At 35.1% G+C, this 20,151-nt stretch overlaps 1 protein-coding gene across 1 annotated transcript in view; it reads left to right on the plus strand.

Annotated features, from left to right (window-relative positions):
- POLN (DNA polymerase nu) overlaps positions 1 to 20,151 on the plus strand; it is a 112,823-nt gene that overhangs the window by 80,703 nt on the left and 11,969 nt on the right. Inside the window, exons 22-25 of the mRNA XM_037386486.1 lie at positions 1,172 to 1,303; positions 4,250 to 4,360; positions 8,286 to 8,364; positions 19,849 to 19,916. Coding sequence (XP_037242383.1) covers positions 1,172 to 1,303; positions 4,250 to 4,360; positions 8,286 to 8,364; positions 19,849 to 19,916 — 390 coding nt within the window. The remainder of the gene's footprint in view (positions 1 to 1,171; positions 1,304 to 4,249; positions 4,361 to 8,285; positions 8,365 to 19,848; positions 19,917 to 20,151) is intronic.

The following is a 20,151-nucleotide window of genomic DNA, read 5'->3' on the forward strand; positions in this document are numbered from 1 at the left end:
GATGTCTTGTGAATTTCTTCTTCTAGCACCTTGTCCAGAGTTGTGCAGCTCAATGCAGATCCTGGCACGACTGAGAAGAAAATGCTACAGAGTAGTTCTGAAATGCCCATCAGACTGACAGTGATGGCATTTAGGTGGCTGAAATCTCCCTTTCAAAAATGCTAGATAATTTTTCTTGACAGTATTACTGTGACAATAACTATTCTATGCCTTTGGTGCCTTTAGATATTGCTTCTTGGTTTATGTTATTTGCAGGCACAGGGCTGGCTTTGTGTGGCTGTGCAGCTGACATAAATATATCTTTTTCAAACCTCATATGACTAATGTTGATATAAGTTTTATTTTTACTGGATCCGTTTGATTTATAAATGTGTTTAAACTTCAGCTCAGCTTATATTTTGACACTCCAGAAAACTCTCTTCAGCTTCTTTCTACCTTATCTTTAAAATTATCTTAGATCCAACATAATATATGTTGTGCACTGATATCCTATCTAAAAGCTGTTACTTCTTTCTCTCTGTTCAAACACTTTTTCTGTTGGGTTTTTTTTTTTTCTTTTTCCAACCCTTTTATCTCACAACTTGGACCCAGATTTTTACAGACATTGAGGAGCCTAAGATTGTTTGAAATCTGTGGGACTCCGACTCCTTAACGGCCTTTCTAAAATCAGGCTACTTGGGCTGGTTACTTCAGCAGTTAGGTTTTGCTGTGACTTCTACACCAAATCCAAAGCTTCTTGCTAAACTCAACCAGCTCCATCTCCATCCTTTTTTAGATCTTCATTCTTTTAGATCTTCGTATTTGTGTTTGTTTAAAATGGTTTTCAAACTCTTTATCTGCTCCTCAAAGTTTACAGATTTCAGCACTGAACTAGTAATATGCAACAAAGTTATTCTGTGAGCAAAAGAGATTTCAACCCCATTATAGGTACAAATTATAACTAGGAATTTCTTAGTTATTTCTTATTAAATATATTCTTAATCCAGTAACTTTGGTAAAACATTCAAGCTCAAAGTTAAACATTTGCTTTGTTAAAATATGATTATATTATATCAGATAGAGATAAGTAAATTTGACTAATTCCACTAATTGTGAATCTAACAGTGCTGTTGTATGTAGTGGATTTCTGTACTGCTTTATTGCATAATAAAGATAATTTCTTTACCACCAGGTAAAGAACGTCTTGCTGACTGCTTGGGAATTACTCCCCTTCAAGCCAGTCAATTTATAGAGAGTTTTATGCAAAAATACAAGAAATTACATGAATTTACAAAGAAAACCATTGAACAATGCCGAAAAAAAGGTAATACAAAGTCTGCAAGAATATTTTTGTTTACTGGTCAGCACTGCATGATAGTGGTGAAGACAAAGATTCAGCTCGACTCAAATTCTGATAGTTATAGGACAAGAAAAAAGACCAAATATAATTTCTTGGTGAATTAGATTTTTTTTGTTGTTTTTTAACCCTAAGAGAAGCTAGTTAAATCTGTCTGCCTTTTCTCAGAAAGATGCTAACAGAGTAAGACGTTTGTTCTCAGAGTGAACCCTACTTAATGTCAAGTTATACTGCATCATTTTGACATATAATGTACTCCAACACAAAAAAGCCCAGGGAATCTTTTACTTAATAAATATTGTACATGGCTGCTGGACCATGGAAGTTCAGCCATTTAGTCAAAGAGCCAATTTACAGAGCTGATTTTTTTTAAGCTGTGTTTTTTCTTTGCATCCGTCAGAATGTATGTTCTTGAAGTTCAGGTGGTATCTGTGATGACAGATGTGTGCAGAGTGCTTCTTGGAGTCAGCAGCTGCAAACTCTTCTTGCATCAAATTTGTTGTTAGTCTACGTATTCATTTACATTTAGTGAATCCTAGGAGTGCAGTAATTTGAGGAGAGAAAATGGAGCTGTTTGAAATATTGTCTTTTAAAGGCTAATTAGCAGAACTGTCAAAATAGCTTTCTTTTGTTTCTTAATAAGGTATACAGTACTAAGACATTTTGTAGAAATAAATAGTAAATTTGCAATATAATATTACCCATCATTGTATGGATGAGTGTCATGATAGAAACATCCAATCACGAAAATTAATAGTATTCCTTTTTTGTACTTTGTAGGGCTTAAAAATCTACCGGAAGCATGAACTGGCATTGTATCACACAATTGCATTCCTTTGTTCATTAATATTACTAAAGAAAAGTTAAACTCTTTGAAATCTATTTTTAGCTATAATTAAGCCTCACATTGCATATCTAGTAAAATATTACACATTTATTGTGCATTTCTGATCTATTTAAAATAACTTAGCCTTCTTTTCTTAAAGATGAATGAATTTCAGTAACCAGACTTCTGTTATCAAGAATCTGGTTTATGAGTTTAGTAGACAAGAGTGTCATAACTATTGTCCTTGATTGTCATTGAAACACACTTGTCTAATTAGTGCTCACTGCTCCTCTCTCATCTATTAACCATTTATTTTAACTGTTAGCAGTAGAGGAACAATCTGTTTTGATTGTACAAGCTCAAAAACTCTGCAGCAGGTCAACATGTTAATCTACCTTAGATTCCAACTTTCCAATAAAAACATTCCAACCTAGTGAGCTCATTATAAGGTAACTTTACTTATCTGAAGTTCAAAGGTGAGCAGCACCCACCTGTTCACAACACCATGACAAATATCATTGAAGTGTTATAAATGTTGTTTTATTTAGGTGTTGTAAATGCCTGATACTCCATGTAGACATGATAAGCATATATCATATGATAAGTACATGTATCATATAACAAAAAAAGATATTTTTGTTAGTGTATTAATATATGTGTTATTATATTGTTGCAGTTTTTTGATGACATTATCAACATATTTAAAAGATTACATTGAGACCTCATTCAAATATGTATTTGCAGATTAATCTTTGAACACAGAAGCATCCTTTGCCACTATTATACGAAAGATGGTATTTGTTTGGGGAATCTAATCAGCTATCAGTATTGCAAGGGTGATTCTGTTGTGGAGACACCCCACAGGAATAAGGAAATTACAGTAAATCTGTCTCTCCCTAAGAATCTATTGTTTTAAGATTCCCATCTCTAGATACTTCATGGAAAATCTCAGTTAAATTGGAAAAACTGATTTGCCAAATAATATCCTAACCTCCAGATAATTCAGTGCCTTGTTCCAAAACTGGTACTTCTGGCTCCTGGAATTACAATAAATCACAGAAAGCTGTATTAATTCAGCATAACCATCTTCATCCTCTGCACATAAGTGTGTATGTGTTGCCCATAGTAAGGTCATAACTTTGTGGCTCAAGAGCCTCCTTACCACATGTGCTTGAATATCCTGGTTGCCAAAGAGGAGGTGAAACTCTGTGACACTTTCAACTTCTGTGGTATCTAATGAAAATTCATGGATAGTCAAGGTGATCAGAAGTATAAGGAAAGATTTTGTAAAGATTTATTTTTAACATGGATGATTTTAAAGTTTAGTTTTGAAGATAAGCTTAGATGAAGTTTTGTGTGTGTTATTTTGACAAGAGGATCCTCACATCTCTTTTTCTCTCTCAACTCCTCTCACTTGCCCTTCGAAATAGTTGTTTTGGCAAAATACATCATTAGGCCTAACATAAAGCTTTAACTGTGTTTTCATATGCTTCTTTTAAACTAAAAAAGCCCACCACACTAGAGTTAAGGAAGTTTGCCTGTGAAAGGAACTCGAAAATACCACATAAAGAAAATGGGAAAAAAAAGATATCACTTTGGGGGGTTTCCCCAAAACTATTTGATAATTTTGGGAAATATTCATTAATGATTTAATTACTCTACAAATTGATTTTTCTCTGCTATTCCCAAGCAAACTATTCATTGCATGGAAAGCTCTAATTATGGCTACTAATAGATAGCTAATTCTGCTAGGTATTTATAGTTGCATCTCCCACAGAGAGAGTTTGATGGTATATCATTAGACATTCCTAATGAAAATACAGCTTTAATGAACAGAAGTTTTCCTTGTGTAAAATATACCAATTCTCTGAATGAAATAATTCTTAGATCAAATATACAATAAACATTTAAGGTTTAAATAAGAGAAGCTCTGACTATTTTCAGAAGGCAAAATATTAAATTGACTCAGGCAGCGTATCATTACAAAAAATATCATTACAAAACCTACAAATATTATTTTAAAAGGAATTTCTGAAATGTAATGCTAATCACTCTAAGAATGCTAATTTCTATTTAAATCCTACAAGGTTATGTGGTTTCCATAATGGGACGTAAAAGACCACTGGCTAATATCAACGCACAGGATTACAAACTACGTACTCAAGCGGAGAGGCAGGCTGTCAATTTTGTTGTTCAAGGTAAAAACCTGCCTGCCTACCTTCCTACGTACCTCCCTATCTCTTTATCTGTCCTTGGCTTGGATTTAGTGGACAACAATTCTGATAATCTCAGAAATGTGAATATTACAGTAGTCTACTAGAGCAGACTACTAAGGCATGAATTCTACTGTGGAAGAGAAGTTTAAATGATGTATTCTGTCTGCCTTTGAAATTGCCGGTAAACAGTATAATAGCATAACAATATCAATGTTCTAATACACTCTAGTGCTCTGTGGTAGTTAAATAATAGGTATAGATACAAACTATGTATAGAGGGAATATCTAGAGTTTAGTGCTTCAGATGTATTGTTGTCTTAAAAAATTTTCCTTTCTGGCTCTGATAGTTTGTTACTCCAGGAGGGTTTCTGTGATTATGCTGCTTACAGATTTTAACTTTTATTTTGCCAGATACCTTTAGTTTAAAAAATATACATTACAAGAATCATGCATTGTTGCAATTTGTTTTGAAACCCAACTCATTCTTTGTAATGAACATTCAAACTTAATTCTGTGGAGGGCAAAAAAAAAGGTGTTTTTTTTACAGGAAAACATTGCAAATTTGCCATATAAGTTGGAAATGTAAAAATCAGTATAAAGTGCTCAAATATTTGTTAATCTGATGAATTTAGCCACTTAAAGAAAAAAATACAAACTGAGCTGGCAGTCCAAGACTGAGATCTCTCCTACCAAACTACCCCTTGGAAGAATTATTTTTTTTATTTGGTGATGCTGACAGGGTTGTCTTTAAGTTATATTGGAAGCATACAATTTACAGGCAAGTAAAAAGTGCTTTCTAGATGTGATGGCATGCTTTTTATAAAGTGTTTTGAATTTTCCTTTTGAAAGGATCATGTGTTTTTTCTCCTCCCCCCCCCAACATTATTCATTTTAATGTTTAATTTTTAAAATTACTTAAGTATTTATGTCATGTTTGACATTCCTTATAATTAGCAACTGCATTTAAGTACTGTCTCTGCAAGGAGATGTACAGATCTAGAATTCTAATATATACCCTGTTGTTTGAATAGTAGTTGTGCTCAAGTGATGGCTGCCTTGCTGTAGAAGACACCCAACTGTAGAATTTTAAAACATGCTTATAGAACCTGCAGCAAAGCTTGCATATTTGTAACACTGGGCATGCCTGTAAAACCTTATTCAGAGACTTGTGTTCAGTTTACCTGGGTTTCTGTTGAGCTGGCCAGCAGCCCTCTCCAGCTGAAGGCACAATGCTTGAGCTAATATAGCGAGTCCTGCTGCGTGGACAGTGTGGCATTAATAAAGCTACACAGCCTTCTGAGCAGCACTTGCTTATGTCCATCTGTCCAAAGAGCTTGGAGCTGAGGCAAAGCTATCACAGGACTGTCTACAAAACACTTGCTTCTGTGTAACTACAATAATAAGATTATCATATTTCATTGTAGGTTCAAATAATACTGGAGGACAAATCTGATGAAAAATAGTGTCTTTTGAAAATTATTCAAAACATGTAATATTAGAAGGTGTGATGAAGCAAGGATTAAAAACATTCAAATATTCAATATTCCCAAATATTATTAAAAAAATCATTCTGGACTACAAGAATTTTTTAATTTCAGGATTTCAGCTATGAGATAATATTTTAAGACCATAAAAACTTTGTGAATTATGCTAAAACATTTCATCAGAGTTAGTGTAGGAAACTGCATTTAATATGTGTTTTATAATGATACCTAATAGTGTAATTTAAGCAGTTTGCATTTTTGTTATGGTAGCAGCAACTGATAGCAGAAGACCTCTTCTAATGCATGACAATATTGGGAGGAACTTAGAGTTCCAGCTTCAACTTACTACAGCTGGATTTCCCACAGTTCTTTCATAGGGTTTTTTCTCTTTTTGAATATTTCCTAGTTCAATAGTCTTTACCAGTGTACAGCATAATATTTTTCGATTATAATTCAGCTCTACCTAACTGCATACAGCAAGCCATTTATTTCAATATTTATTATTGATTTATAATTGTGGCAAAATCAACCAGGAGGATATAGTTATTTTCTTTTAAAATATTTTAAATAGCATGTATCTAAAAATCATATCTCAGAAAAAATATATTTTGATAGTTCTTTTGTATTTTGTGAATTTACATTGTTTCATTAAGAATATGTGTAGGACATATGTATTGTGATGAACTGAATGCTTAAGTGTATTATTTTTTTTCTCACAGTCACTTAGAAGATATTTACCTGACCTTTGCTGAAACATCCTTTCTTTTTATATCAGTGTGTCTTTTTTTGTGTTGTGTTGAATCACTTTGACACATCATTCGAACAGGAAGATAAGATAGGTATTTGAGGCTAAACCTGCAATTAAGCATAGCCATCTCAATAATCAGCTGTGGATCTGCACTTGATGTAGTTAATGGGTAAAACAGAGTCTGTCTGGGATTCAGAGGAGGCAGTTTGTCATAGAAAACCATGAAGAAAGAAGAGATGTTAAGTCCATCTCCTCAGTCTCTTAGTCAAAGGGGTCAGTTGTGTCCCGGGGTTTATCAAGCACAGCCTAGTTAGCTGGTCAGTGGAGGTGAATGTCCCACTCTACACTGCATCTTGAGTTCTGTGTGCAGTTTTGGGTGCCTCAGTGTAAGAAGGACATCAAACCATTAGATTGTGTCCAGAGGAGAGCAACCAAGATAGTGAAAGGTCTCCACAGCAAGCCTTATGAGGAATGGCTGAGGTCACTTGGTTTGTTCAGCTTGGAGAAGAGAAGGCTGAGGGGTGACCTCATCACTGTCTCCAACTTCCTGAAGTGGGGCAGCAGAGCGGGAGCTGCTGATCTGTCTGGTGGTCAGCGATAGGACACAAGGAAATGGAATGAAGGTGCATCAGGGGAAGTTCAGGTTGGGCATCAGGAAAAAGTTCTTCACTGAGGGGCTGGTCAGTCACTGGAACAAGTTCCTCAGGGAACTGGTCACGGCACCAAGCCTGTCAGAGTTCAAGGAGCACCTGGGTGATGCTCTTGGTCATATGGTTTAGCTTTAGGTAGTCTTGTGAAGAGCTGGAAATTGGACTTGATGATTCTTATGGGTCCTTTCCAACTTGACATACTGTAAGAGTACCCTTACCATTTGCCTACCTGGCTGTTCTTTATCCCTACTCTGGAAGCTGAACCATTTGGAAGAAAGAATTTAAAATTCATGGAGTTAGGGGGTGTGAAAAAGAAGATACCTATGGTCTAGTACATTTGGAGTATCTGATTGGCCAAGAATTATGGCTTCCAATCCTTAATTAAAGGATTGATGCTGTATTTTATGTGATAAATCTTATGTAAAATGTATTAAACCCCTGTTGCATGGTTCAGAACATACCCCTTCAGCAGACTGCAGGCCTGGAGAATCATTCTGCTTGCTGATCACCAGAAATGCATAATCCATTATGTAACATGACACTGTTTTATGCACCACTGCTCTTAACACTGTAATGTGATGAATATACATTGCATACACATGGAAATATGAAAAAGCATAAAATTAAGTTTCCAAATAGAAATGTAGCACTGAAACAATGTTCTAACCCTGTGTGACATTAAATTTTAATTGATTTATGGGTACATTTTAATTCCAATTTAGAGTCAAATGATTTTTTTTATAAAAAGCAACTTTTCAGCTCATGGCCGTGACTGACAAATTCACCTTTAGTTAACACATAATTTCATATTACTATTTTCTGGTTTTAATTAACATGTAATTATTTAGTTTGTTATTTATTAATCTTATGATCTGTTTCACATATTACATGAATTGAATCTGCTAGTTTTGCAAATTCTTACAATTTAGAATCTTCAGATGTTTTTCATTCCTATGCCATAGTTCCAAGACAAAAATTTTCCTTTTGCATGCTTTAAATTGAAAACAGATCACTTTCTTTTGCAGGATCTGCAGCTGATCTTTGTAAAATGGCTATGGTGGAGATTTTTACCTCTGTTGTCATTTCACCAGCTTTAACAGCCAGGTTAGTAATAAAGGACTGCAAAGCTGTTTGATTTTAAATCAGATTATTTGAAATGAATGTGTTTCTGGCATTTCCAGCAGCTGTACAAATATCATGTATGCCTCTGAATCATATAACAGGCAAGGGCTTGTGGGATGGTTTTATACATTCAAAGCTATATCTTTGTGCTTAAATGGTTGGATCTGTAAATCCATCCCAAGGCGATGAAGTGCCCTGGGGCCATTTAAACTCAGTCAGATCTAGTTCAGTGGTAGTTTCTGATCTTTGAAATCAAGCCCACTGATCGTATCCTTCCTGTATTTTGAGCGTATTGTACAATGGGAGTTGAACATTCAATGGGTTGGGAAAAAAAACAGGAATCAGGAAACCAGTGCTCAAGCAAAAAAAATGAACATTTTTTATTCTTGTATAGATGGCTTTCCTTCGCTAAAATAAAGCTAGGTCATCATGATTTTCTTCTGTTGTAATGGCTCATAATTGGTAGGAGATCACAGAATGTCCCTGAGATTTTTACACCCCTAGCAGAAATAATGAAGTCTACTTTTCCTGTAATAAAGGGTGGAGGGGATGATGCAGAATCTATGAGCATTATTATTTGCTGCAATACAAAGATACTTTGAAGGCAAACATGCAGCAAAATCCCCAAACAAATGGATTCTCATCTTTTGTAATGCTGTAGAAAACAGTCTAGTAGGACGTGAATTTTTGCAGTAGTTCAGATAAAATCTGAGATAGCAGGTAGTGCAGAACATCAGTGTTTCTGTTGTCATCCAGAAGGGGAAATCATAAAAACTTAGCTGTAGCAATCATGTATTAAGGACTTCAGTTTGAGTTTAGGTCAGTACAAAGTAACAGGGTTTGATCTTCCAAACATACTTTGCCATTATCACCAATATCTAACACTGTAAATACTCTCTGTGTGTTTGTGTGTGTATCGTTTACACACAGTAATGCTGTCTTATTTGATTAATGTTTCACAATGTAATTTCTAATTAGAAATATAAATCGCGTGTGTTGAATTCAAAGGTAGAGCCACTCCTATGCCAAAAATAAAACTTGTTCTAAGTAACACTCTTAAGTGTTCCTGCTACTTTTTGAGCAAAATACCGTTGAACTATTACAAAAAAAAAAAAAAAAAAAAAAAAGTGGCCCACTAATATAAATCTGAAATGGGAAATAGTTATTTGGTGGAGATACTGCAGATTACTGCAGATAATGCATTTAGACAATGATACATTATGTATTAAATGTTGGATGACGTACTATAACATATTGCATTGTACATTTTGGAACAGATTCTCTAGGCCAATTTTAATTCTGCTGCCTGAGTTGTATGAAGAGACTAGAATCTGGCAGCTGTGGCCTGGTTGAAAATTTCTGTAGCAGATGTAACTTTGAGATAGATTAGCAATAGAGCAGCAGCTTTCTGGTACAAGCAACCAACCAACAGTCTTTAATGGAGGAGGCAAGTGAAGATGGTGAGAGGACAGAGAACATACTCCCTTCTGCAGTTCGTACCTAGCACACAGATCTTTAGGTTCAATAACTAGCTGTTTGTTGTAATTCTTAGCAAGCCAAAGTTTTTTGCAACTAATGCCATGTCTGATAAAGCTCATGAATATTTTCTTCTCTGAACAGAAAAATTTACTTGAGTTGTTCAGTTTCAAAACTATTTCTTTTAAAGAATTAGTGTCACCAGATGGCTAAAGAGGTAACAGACATGGGGAAGTATTGAAGTTTTACATGTTGAATTTCCTTGTGTTATGAAAGCATAGGGGAATGGCTACAGCAGACATACAGAGAATAGTATTACTGCCTGTCTTTCTTACTCCTATCATAAATGTCACAGCTGGGAAAGACCAAGACTGCAAGAGCATCTAAAAGAGACAGACTGTTTTAAACTGGAATTTTGAACTCCTGCCAGCCATTAACAACTGGATGGCTTTGCTAAAGGAGAGCCTTTTAATAGTCACTAATGTCTCCTTGCTGTAATATTTAGTAGGTACTTACAAGCCAGGCTTGTCAGAAAAGCATAATCAATGCCTTTATATATTCTGTGAACACTCACCTGATTGGACAGTGGCATTTGAAAGCATCACTGTGGTCTTGCCAAAAGAGTACGGGACTGAAACTTGAAAATTTGTGTTTCCACTTGTCTGCCACGTGACATTCAGTTAGTTAGTTTTTCAGTGGTATTTTTCTTGATTTTTGTATCAGTCAAGTCAGGATAATGATCCTAACATCCTTTGAAAAGCGCTTTAAAAAATATTGTTAAAAGGAAGTGTGTACATAATTGGTGCTGTTGTTGTAACCATAGGAATGCACAGTAACTCTTCCAAAATGAGAAATATCATCATCCTTTTCTTAATATCAGATCACATTCATTCCAAAGACAGCACACTACTAACTTTTCGTCTATGTTCACCCCCTTGTAAGTATTTTTTTTCCCCTATTAGAACTTCTATTTTTGGAAACAGGGTTTTCACTTTGAACAGCATATCAAAGAGAAGTATCTTTTATATGTGCCTTAGAAGTGATTATGAACCCCACATTTACACTGGGAGACAGTATCCTATCAGGCATCACCAAGTAGTGGCTAATGCTCAAGATTTTGTCTTCCTTACCTTGGAAATGAAATAAAAAAATACAGTAAATTCTTAAAGGTTTTAGTGTTAGTTTGCAGGTATGTTTGCAGACTTCGCTGACAACACTGCATTAATTTTTCATTCACTGTAAGCTCTTCAGCTATGAGTAAGCTCTGACCCAACAGTATGAAGCTTCATTTTTGTAGGACTAGTAGTTGGTAGATTTTCAATTATTATTTTCAGTTATTGTTTTCACTTGTGACACTGCATTTGGAAGTCAGGGAAAGGTGATCAGGTTACATTTTCATGATGCTTCATCAGAGGCCCTCTTGATGAAACAGTGTCTTCCACTGTGACTGAACAATGGCTGTTCTGTCAACTAGCAGTCTCATTTTTCTCTTTCTGTTTCTTCATCTTTTAATTCAAATGCCAGCCTAGCAATTTATGTTGTTGATAATAAAGAAAGAGTCAATCAGTCACTTGGAAATAATTTTACAGAAATAGGGAAAAGTAGCATTAAATGCAATACATATGATAAGGAACTGATGGTAATATGGGTTAGCTACTGGCATCAGTGCATCTCTGCATTTTGTGTTGCACTGATGAGTAATCAAAATGATCTCTTCAGACTTTTTCCATATTACCTAGGTCTTTGCTGAGACGCTGTTTTGCTGCTGGTGGCCAAGCTGCTTACTGAAAATGTGCTGCTGACATAAATTATTCAAGTGCCAGCTTTTACCTGTCTGATACAATTCACAGAACCTCCACAAAATGTTTCCTGCAGGCAGATGATAGTGAAGAAACTTCTGAAGTGAGATCAAGGCATACAGTAACAGCTGAAAGAAAGATTTATGGAACTGAGGAAAATGGAAAGGTACTCAGTGAACTCAGAGGGACAGATGTAGTTACTTTCAGTGTTTAAAACATCATTGCAATGGCAGATGCATGGAAACTTGGTGAGAAAGAAGAGTGCTGGCCAATTGTGGAAGAACTGCTGCCTGTAGCAATTCTTCTAAAAATTATCACTTTGTAAGCTGAAATGCACTGCTGTTACCCCAAGTCTACCTGGTGCTACACGGACTTCTCAGAAAGTCATTAAAGATTATAATATCCCAACAACACACAAATTCAACAAGTCTACAGAACCATTGCGTAATTTCGTGTGATTCCAGCAATTCTCCTTTCTCACCAATTTATTGTTCCTTCAACACTGGACCTGTGCCACCAACACACAGCTTTACTTCTCAGCATGTCCGGAGCCTAGTTAAAGAGACAGGTTCAGCAACAGGCCAGATAAAAATGAATGATCTGAAAAGGAGGAGCCACGAGAAAATGCAAGGGAAAGGCATGATCTTATTTTCTTGGTCCTAGCTGCTTTTCAATAGCAGCGGATGGTGGAGGTTTTGTATGTCTTCCTCAAGGAACAAACACTTTAATCGACCTAATGATTTTCTGAGTTGGTGAACTGTAAATGCAGCTTGCTTTTACACAGATAGCTAAATTAGTGACAAACAGCCCTAATTGTCCCAGAAACAAGCACTGTGTTATGTGACCTGGATTTTTTTCAGATACAAATCATGTGATAAATCACAAATGATTTGTTTGTTGGAAGTGTCTTTGATTTTAGTTAGGCACAAGAACCTAGAGGCGTTTTTATAAGGTGTATAGGGATTCAAGCATTAGTACTTCACTGATTGCTTATCATTTCTCAGATTCATACAAAAGGACATACTAATAAAACCAACTTCTTGATTACATTATAGGTTCAACTAAATACATTCAGTAAATCGCTTAGTGCTGCTACTATTTGTGATGATTTTCTTTAATTCTGGGCATAAATCTTGTGTCCCTTTATCTGTTTCTTCAGAAATTAGAGAACTGGGTTTACTCATGTTTCTTCTGTAGCAGTTATTCAGGATTTTCAAGTAAACGCTTATTGTTCTGGTACTCTGCCCACAGTTCCCAGTATATGTTTGCAGATCTGCCCTAAGGGGTTAACTCCAGCAAGATTGTCAACTTTTATCCTTAGCCTAATACTGGAGAAATAGAATCACAAGGAGAAGATAAAAGCTTTGGATTCTGCTTGAGAGGAGAATAAGGGTTTTTTTCACAGACATCTGCTTTTGTTTCAGTAGCAAGGAAACATCCTCGATTATACTGCTGTGTCAGAAATGATGGTGAGCTCTCCACAGCTGCTGTCCCAGCCCCAGTACATAGCTCTTTGCTTCCCAAAGTGGCCAAATCACATTGTATTTCTAATTGTGCCCCAACTTAGCAAAATCATTACTTTCCTCAAACAGTTCAAAGTAGTATTTAGCATGTATCCACAAGATGGTGAACTGTTACCTGAACACTACATGCATAGTGAGCCAGAAGAAGTCAGAATGATTTATTCTTTATAGAAAGAGCTAATTATATTTAATATGCTTAAATATCACAGCCAAAAAGGACATTCAGAGGTAGCAGGGGTTTTTTCAGTGTTTCTCTATGTGGGTTGTTCAACACAAATAATTTTCATTTATAAAAACTTTTTGTAGGTCATCTTTTAGATTGGTGTGGTTTAAAACACTCTGGGTACATGCAAAAATTCAATTCTCTTTCATTAACCATCTGTTCGGCTTCCTGCTCTTTATGATGTAGCTGCTGAGAAAACAAATTTCACAAGTTAGCTGGATTTTTATGGTTAAAATGTCAAAATATCTTGGTCTTCATTATGGAAACACTGAAAGAGGTAGCTTAAAGTTAATGCAGGTAACATCTATGCAGGTGTGATATATCTTAAGCTATAGCTTTTATACTACTGCATTCAAAATCTTTATAGATGCAGCTTCAAAAGAAACCTGAAAAATCTACAAAATATTTCAAAATTATCTTAACCTTGTTCTTTAATTACATGACAACTTAATAGGCATTCTTTCTACTGGAATCTGTGTCCTTTTGGGGGAAACTGTCATGCAATTAAATAACATGAAGTATTAGTAGTATCAGAAAAAAATTAGTACGGTTTCAGTGGAGGGAACATAGAGATTTCTAAGAAGGATCAGCTCCAACATCCATCTGGCCCATTGTTGCTGAGTGTGGCCCACAGCAGATGCTTCAGGAGGAAGGTGCAAGATTTGTAGTAGGATAGTCTGTCTGTCTGCAGATTTTCATCTTGCTCTGATTGTGGGGACAAGTCTGAGTTCTGAAGCAGATTTAAAAGTCTCCCCAAAAATCATTGCGTGTCGTAATTTCTAAATGTTCTTGAAATCTATACAAGTGTTTCTTACATGATCAACCATTCTGGCTTTTTTTGGCAATGTGTTTCATTATATTCCTTTTAAGCCAATATTTTGTTTTATTAAACTTATTAAGTGTGAATTTCTCAAGCCATGAAGTTCTTTATTTCAATTACAGAGAATAAAACGTCTTTCCATTTGTTTAAGGTGTTTTTTTTTCATATTCCCCCATTTATCTGACTTCAAAATATCTTACTCTTTTAAACCTTTTTTTTTTAACTATTTAACAGCTTTTATGCTCTTTTGGGATTTTTTTTAAACATCATTATATACAAAGCTTTTATCAGGTACCCCCATCTGCTATTTTGAAGTCTCCTATTATGTATTTAGAGGTTTCAGATTCAAAATGAAAAAACCTTGATGTCACTAGTTGGATGATTATTTTATTGATCATTGATTGATTTGATTATATCAAAAAAGGGGATAACATAGGATGACAGACAAGTGTATTAATATTTGAGATATAAAATCTGATACTGTTATATCCAAAAATGGTATTAATTTCAGTGATCAGGGACATACTGCTTTATTAAAAAAGAAGAGAACTATGTGTGAATAGAAAATGACTGATTTTTAAAGTATTTCTAAATGTTTATTGTGCTACCAAGTGATCATTAATACCGTTTTTAAAGTAGTGAGCTTTTAGTAATTTTTTAATGTTTATACATTTTTTATTGTATCTATGTAAAAACCTAACTATGAACATTCTTATGTTCTTAAGTAATGCATTATGGGATTTATTTTTTAAGTTTAACTAGAATTTTTACTCAAACAAATAAGCTATGATGTATTTCAACTAACTCCTCTTTTTTACTCCTTCTCCAAAGACAGTCCTTTGGCTTTAGGAAATCTCTTGTTCAGTTATGATTTAATTCTCAGCTTGTCTTCAAATCAGAAATAAAAAGTGTAATTTTTCATGGAAATTTTACACTTGTGTACACTAGCTCAGAATCAGACAACCTGATGGTGCCACATCATTTTTTTTCTGAAGATGTAGAGCCTAACCAACAGGAAGCATCGTAAATTATTTCAGTCCGGGCTCTCAGCCTGGTTCTTAGAAAAATTTGCCCTTATTTCCTTATAGAATCATAGAATCAATTGGGTTGGAAAAGACCCTTAAGATCATTGACTCCAACTGTATTATACATGACAATTGGACCCTCTTATTTAAAACTTCCCCGGTTACCCAATTTTAAATTTTATTTTCTGTTCAAACTTTTAAACAAGCCAACTTAATGTAATATGTGAGTTCCTCTCAGATATTCTTTAAGCAATAGACTTAGCACCTTGCATGTATGGCTTAGCCTGTGTCATTCCCTTCCTTCATGCTGCCTGTGCTGTTAGACCTCCCATGGGAATGTTAGGGACTGTGCTGAGGGAATTGAGTACAGACAGCAATGGAGATTGAGTTTTGAGGGGTCTGGAATGGGCATGTGGTGGGTCTGGATTGCCAGCTGCCAAACAGTGGAGTAAACTCACTGGCAGTTAGTCTGTAGAAATTCATTGGTGGTCTATATTTTGTATAATCTTCATGCAGGCCAGTCTGGAAAACTAGACCATGTTATGGTTTAAATGTGTTGTTAACAACAGTAAAAATTTCCCCAATGATACAAAAATATATCACCAAAATGTGAAGAGGACTGTTCTCCGTGTAACTTCAGGTATTAGGAGGTGGTACCTCCACAAAGTCAGTGCATAGAGTTGGGGTATTCCAGATGTCAATTCAGAAGATCTAAGTCAGAGCCTAGCTTAGTCCCTTGACTATAGAAGGAGCATGAATTTAATTAGTTTGAGCATCTCTTGGCACATTGTAATGGCCTGAAACACTGCACATGGCTGTTAAAAAACTGCTTCTGAGAAAGACTACTATGATGATCTTGTTTGGGTTTTTTTTCCTATCCTACGCTGGCCACTTCTATGGGATATTCCTACAGCTGAGTCTGCAGCATGTCATGCCACTGCACTCTCCTTTGCAGTTCAGACAAAATGTTCTTTCCTTTAATGGTAAAGAAATGCAGTTGTTCAACAATAAGGTAATAGCTGTTTTGTTGAAGTCAGTTCAATAGTGTACTTACTTCTCGGCAGCACATTTGAAGTAGTCACAGAAAAACTTGCAATTCTGTACTTTAGAACAGAGAGGTTCAGATCTGGAATACATTGCTTTACAGTAGCAAACAAAATCCTCATTTGTTCTTATATTAGACAAACTGGCCTGGTACCAAGAATAAATAAATATAAGAGGCAATATGGCCTTATAAATAGAATACTATGAAAAAAAATATCTTGATGGTAGTTTAATTTGGTTTGGCATATCTAAGTCAGTAATATAATTATGATGTAGTAATAACTGGTTGGATCCATTGAAGGCCTGAGAAGTTTAGTCTCTGTGTTGCTTCACAGGAAACTGGAAGAATGATGAATGTAGTGTTGAAGAGAATAAAAAATATTTTTGTTTTAAAATTCTACAGTGCAGCATAATAGTTTAAGAAGGATATTGTGTGCTGGGCCTTCTAAACTGCTGTCAAAAGCCATGTTCAGACTAGCAATCACAGAAATACTTCTCCATTTGAAGGTGCAGGTTGTAACAGTATCTCCTTTCCACACCACAGTCATACTCAGAGGCAGGTCATGTTTCTCAGGAAAAGAAATCATGTGTGTACTCAAAAAAATATGGCTAATCAGCAGGCAATCAAGAAAATAGTTAATAAAATCTTAGCTTGTAAATCAAAAGCATTCTTATCATCTGTAGAACAACAAAAATACTAGTCTGTTCCTGGTTTACAGTTTCTAATTAGTTTACCATACCTTTTAGCAAGAGATCATGAGAGGAGCTTGCTATTTCGGTATTCCTTTAAAGTGAAGATGATTCTATTAAGCACAAGTATAGGATTTTTTTCAAACTTCTTTCACTTATAGTGTGCAATGAGTGGGTGGGTGCATGTACTGGAATGGTGAGAGCTTTGAATTTTGAATGTATAAATTGCTTTGATTTTTTCCTTCATCTGTATTAATATCAAATTGAATGCTTCCTTCTGTGAAACAGCAATTTGCATGTAAGTGTGATTACTTTAACAACCCTGAAAAAATACAGGTGGCATTGTACTGTAAACCTGCAAAAGTAGAACCCATTAAGTGATGTGAAATGGATAAGAAAAAGTTATAAGAGGTCATAAAATAATACCTAACTTGTTTGATGAACATTAAGGAGGAGAGCATATATACTATTGCATTTCTCATCATCAAGTTAGGAAATCATGTTCAATATTAATTAAAACTTAGGTAAGTTCTTTATGTGTTAGAAATACTTATTTCTTAGATCTAGCATCTCTGAGGTAATTACTATCCCCGTTTTCTAACTGCATGTGCATTGCTTAGCAGGAGAGTAGCAGAACTAGACAAAGAGCCAGCAATGATAATTTCTAATTCTGTATTTTAGCAGACAGAATATTGTCCTGCACTTCAAATTAATCACTAGATGTTTAAGGTGGGATAGATGTAATTCTGCAACACTGTGCAATTCCTCAGTTAATGGGCAATGTAACCGAGCTGGTAGGCTGCGCTGTTCAGGATGGTAAGCACTGAGAAACAGGGTCCTTTAGCACAGATGGAGAACCAAGCTAAAATAGCTGTGCTGCTTTCAGTAGATGAACCGGAACATGTGGAGTTGTGTCAAGTCTACTGGGCTGTCCAGACAGAATTTTTTATTTCAGTTCACACTGCTTCCACAGTTTTACTTCCACAGGTTTTCTGACTTACATAAGGTAGTGCTGACCTCTGGTCCAACCCTGCTCCTCCTGAAGTTGGTTTTACTTTTAGCATGATGTGATCAGTAAATCAAATGCTGAGTGATTTTGAAAATCCAGTTCTTTTTCCTCCATTCCTAGATCCTGATAAATTTATGATAAAATTTTTGATGTATATTGTAAGTTCTTCTAAGAAAGGACTTTTCCTTACCAAATATTCAGAATATATGGTGCTGTAATCCTGACTGAAGGCATAAGACTCTATTCTATTGCAAATAATAACCAGTCTATAACATTTTTATTGCATTGATTTAATCAATGCTATTATTTTCACTTACTTGATTGGTTCACAGAATATTCATATTTAATGATCACAGTTCTTTCTGATTTATATCTTTTTACATGGCATTTCAAAGATTATGAGGAATCTCTTGCTTTAATTAATTTACTTGCATTGGAAATTATAACTTCTCCTGTAACTGTATTCTCTTGCTACAGATAAACCTGGTCTTTTCATCTTTTTTTTTTTTTTTTTTATCCTGTGCCCCAATTTCCTATTAGAAATATGTTAATCTGTTTCACTCTGCTTCTGACTGTGTTGTAAGTGACTAATAATTTAAGATCTATTATTAGAGCTCACCACACTGTTAGTCAATGTCACATTGTAATTTAAGGCAGTGTGAAATTATCTTAGGATATTTTCCTGAAAGCTGTGGAAAGTTGTAAGTAGTAACCATGTTGATGTTTCAGCCGTTTGTAAAGAATTATTTACTTGAATAACTGCTAGGTATTAAGAAAAGGCTACAATGGGAATTTAATTTAAATTTTATATACAAATTGCGAAGCAATTTGGAAATAGGTGGTACAGTTTCATGACAGACAATAAGAGGTAATAAAATTAACCTAGTAGGAATACAGTCTAATCAGATATGCAGTATTTTTCCTTCTTGAGTGAGACCTACACTCAGGGATTGTATGTGCTAAATTATGTCTATTCTGCTGTGGACTTGATTCAATCAAATTTATTATTTCCATTGTGTAAGTACTTTTCACCCAAACCAACAGTTCAGGGTGCTGTTCCTGTAAGCACTGAACAACTAAGTCACAGTCCATGTGCAAGAGACCTATCAATATAGAGCTAATACAGACAAAAAGAAAAACAAAGCAGAAGTATATAAATTAATTACAAAACAGCTCTAACTGAAGAGCTCAGGTATATGTTGTTGCATGGCTTTCAAGATGTTACTGCTTTCAACTATACACTCTGTCCTTATGAAGGCAACTGTCCTGATAACAGAGGGAACAGATCAGGTTGTGTATCTGTGCCTACGTTTTAATTCTTTGACCCATTTGTTTGTCAGCATGAGGACACCCTACTTTGCACTTAAGTGAAAGGATTATTTCCTGGAAAGGACTCAAGTCACTGGCCAACTAGGAGTTAACATTGGTATACCAGTGAGCCAAGTACTCTTACTATTGACTGTTGCATTAGTAAAACCGCACATTTGCAACCACGTTTTTTCCAACTCAACTTGACAAAACCAAGCTATATTGACAAATCAAAGTCTGTCTCTATAATTTCTTGCAGTTTGCTGCAAATTACATTGGTTTTAAGTAATACCTTGTTACCTCATTAAATCCCTGAATGACATTTGTAAGCTAGCAAGCACAGTTTGGGTTTACAACCATTGCCTTTATGTTTTCAGAATATGTGGAGTGGCAATCCTTTTAACTCTATTGATTATTTTCTCATTTTTGTAGGATGTTTATTTTCATTTCAACGTATCCATTGTGCATATGACAATTAGTTGGTGATATGAATGGAAAGCACTGTTAGAAATTTCTTGCAAGTTATCTAAAATGTCTGAACATTTTCAGGTTAATTGCCCAGATTCATGATGAGTTGTTGTTTGAAGTAGAAGATTCTCAAGTTCAGGAATTTTCAGGTAAATACAATCTCTCTTGCTCTTTCTCCCCCACACCTTTTTCTCTCCCTATAACCTGTAATTTTTCAGATGATAAAGAATTAAGGTAACAAGAAGTAGCACATTGATTCTCATGATTAAAAAAATGTATACTAAGCAGATTTTTCTGAATGTTTTCCTCCACTGACTCTTAGTAGATAAAACATGATATACCCCTCATCTGGAGTTCATCAACATGATTATTTGTGTTTAGTTT

The sequence above is a fragment of the Falco rusticolus genome, chromosome 1 (assembly GCF_015220075.1).
Source record: "Falco rusticolus isolate bFalRus1 chromosome 1, bFalRus1.pri, whole genome shotgun sequence".
Lineage (NCBI taxonomy): Eukaryota > Metazoa > Chordata > Aves > Falconiformes > Falconidae > Falco > Falco rusticolus.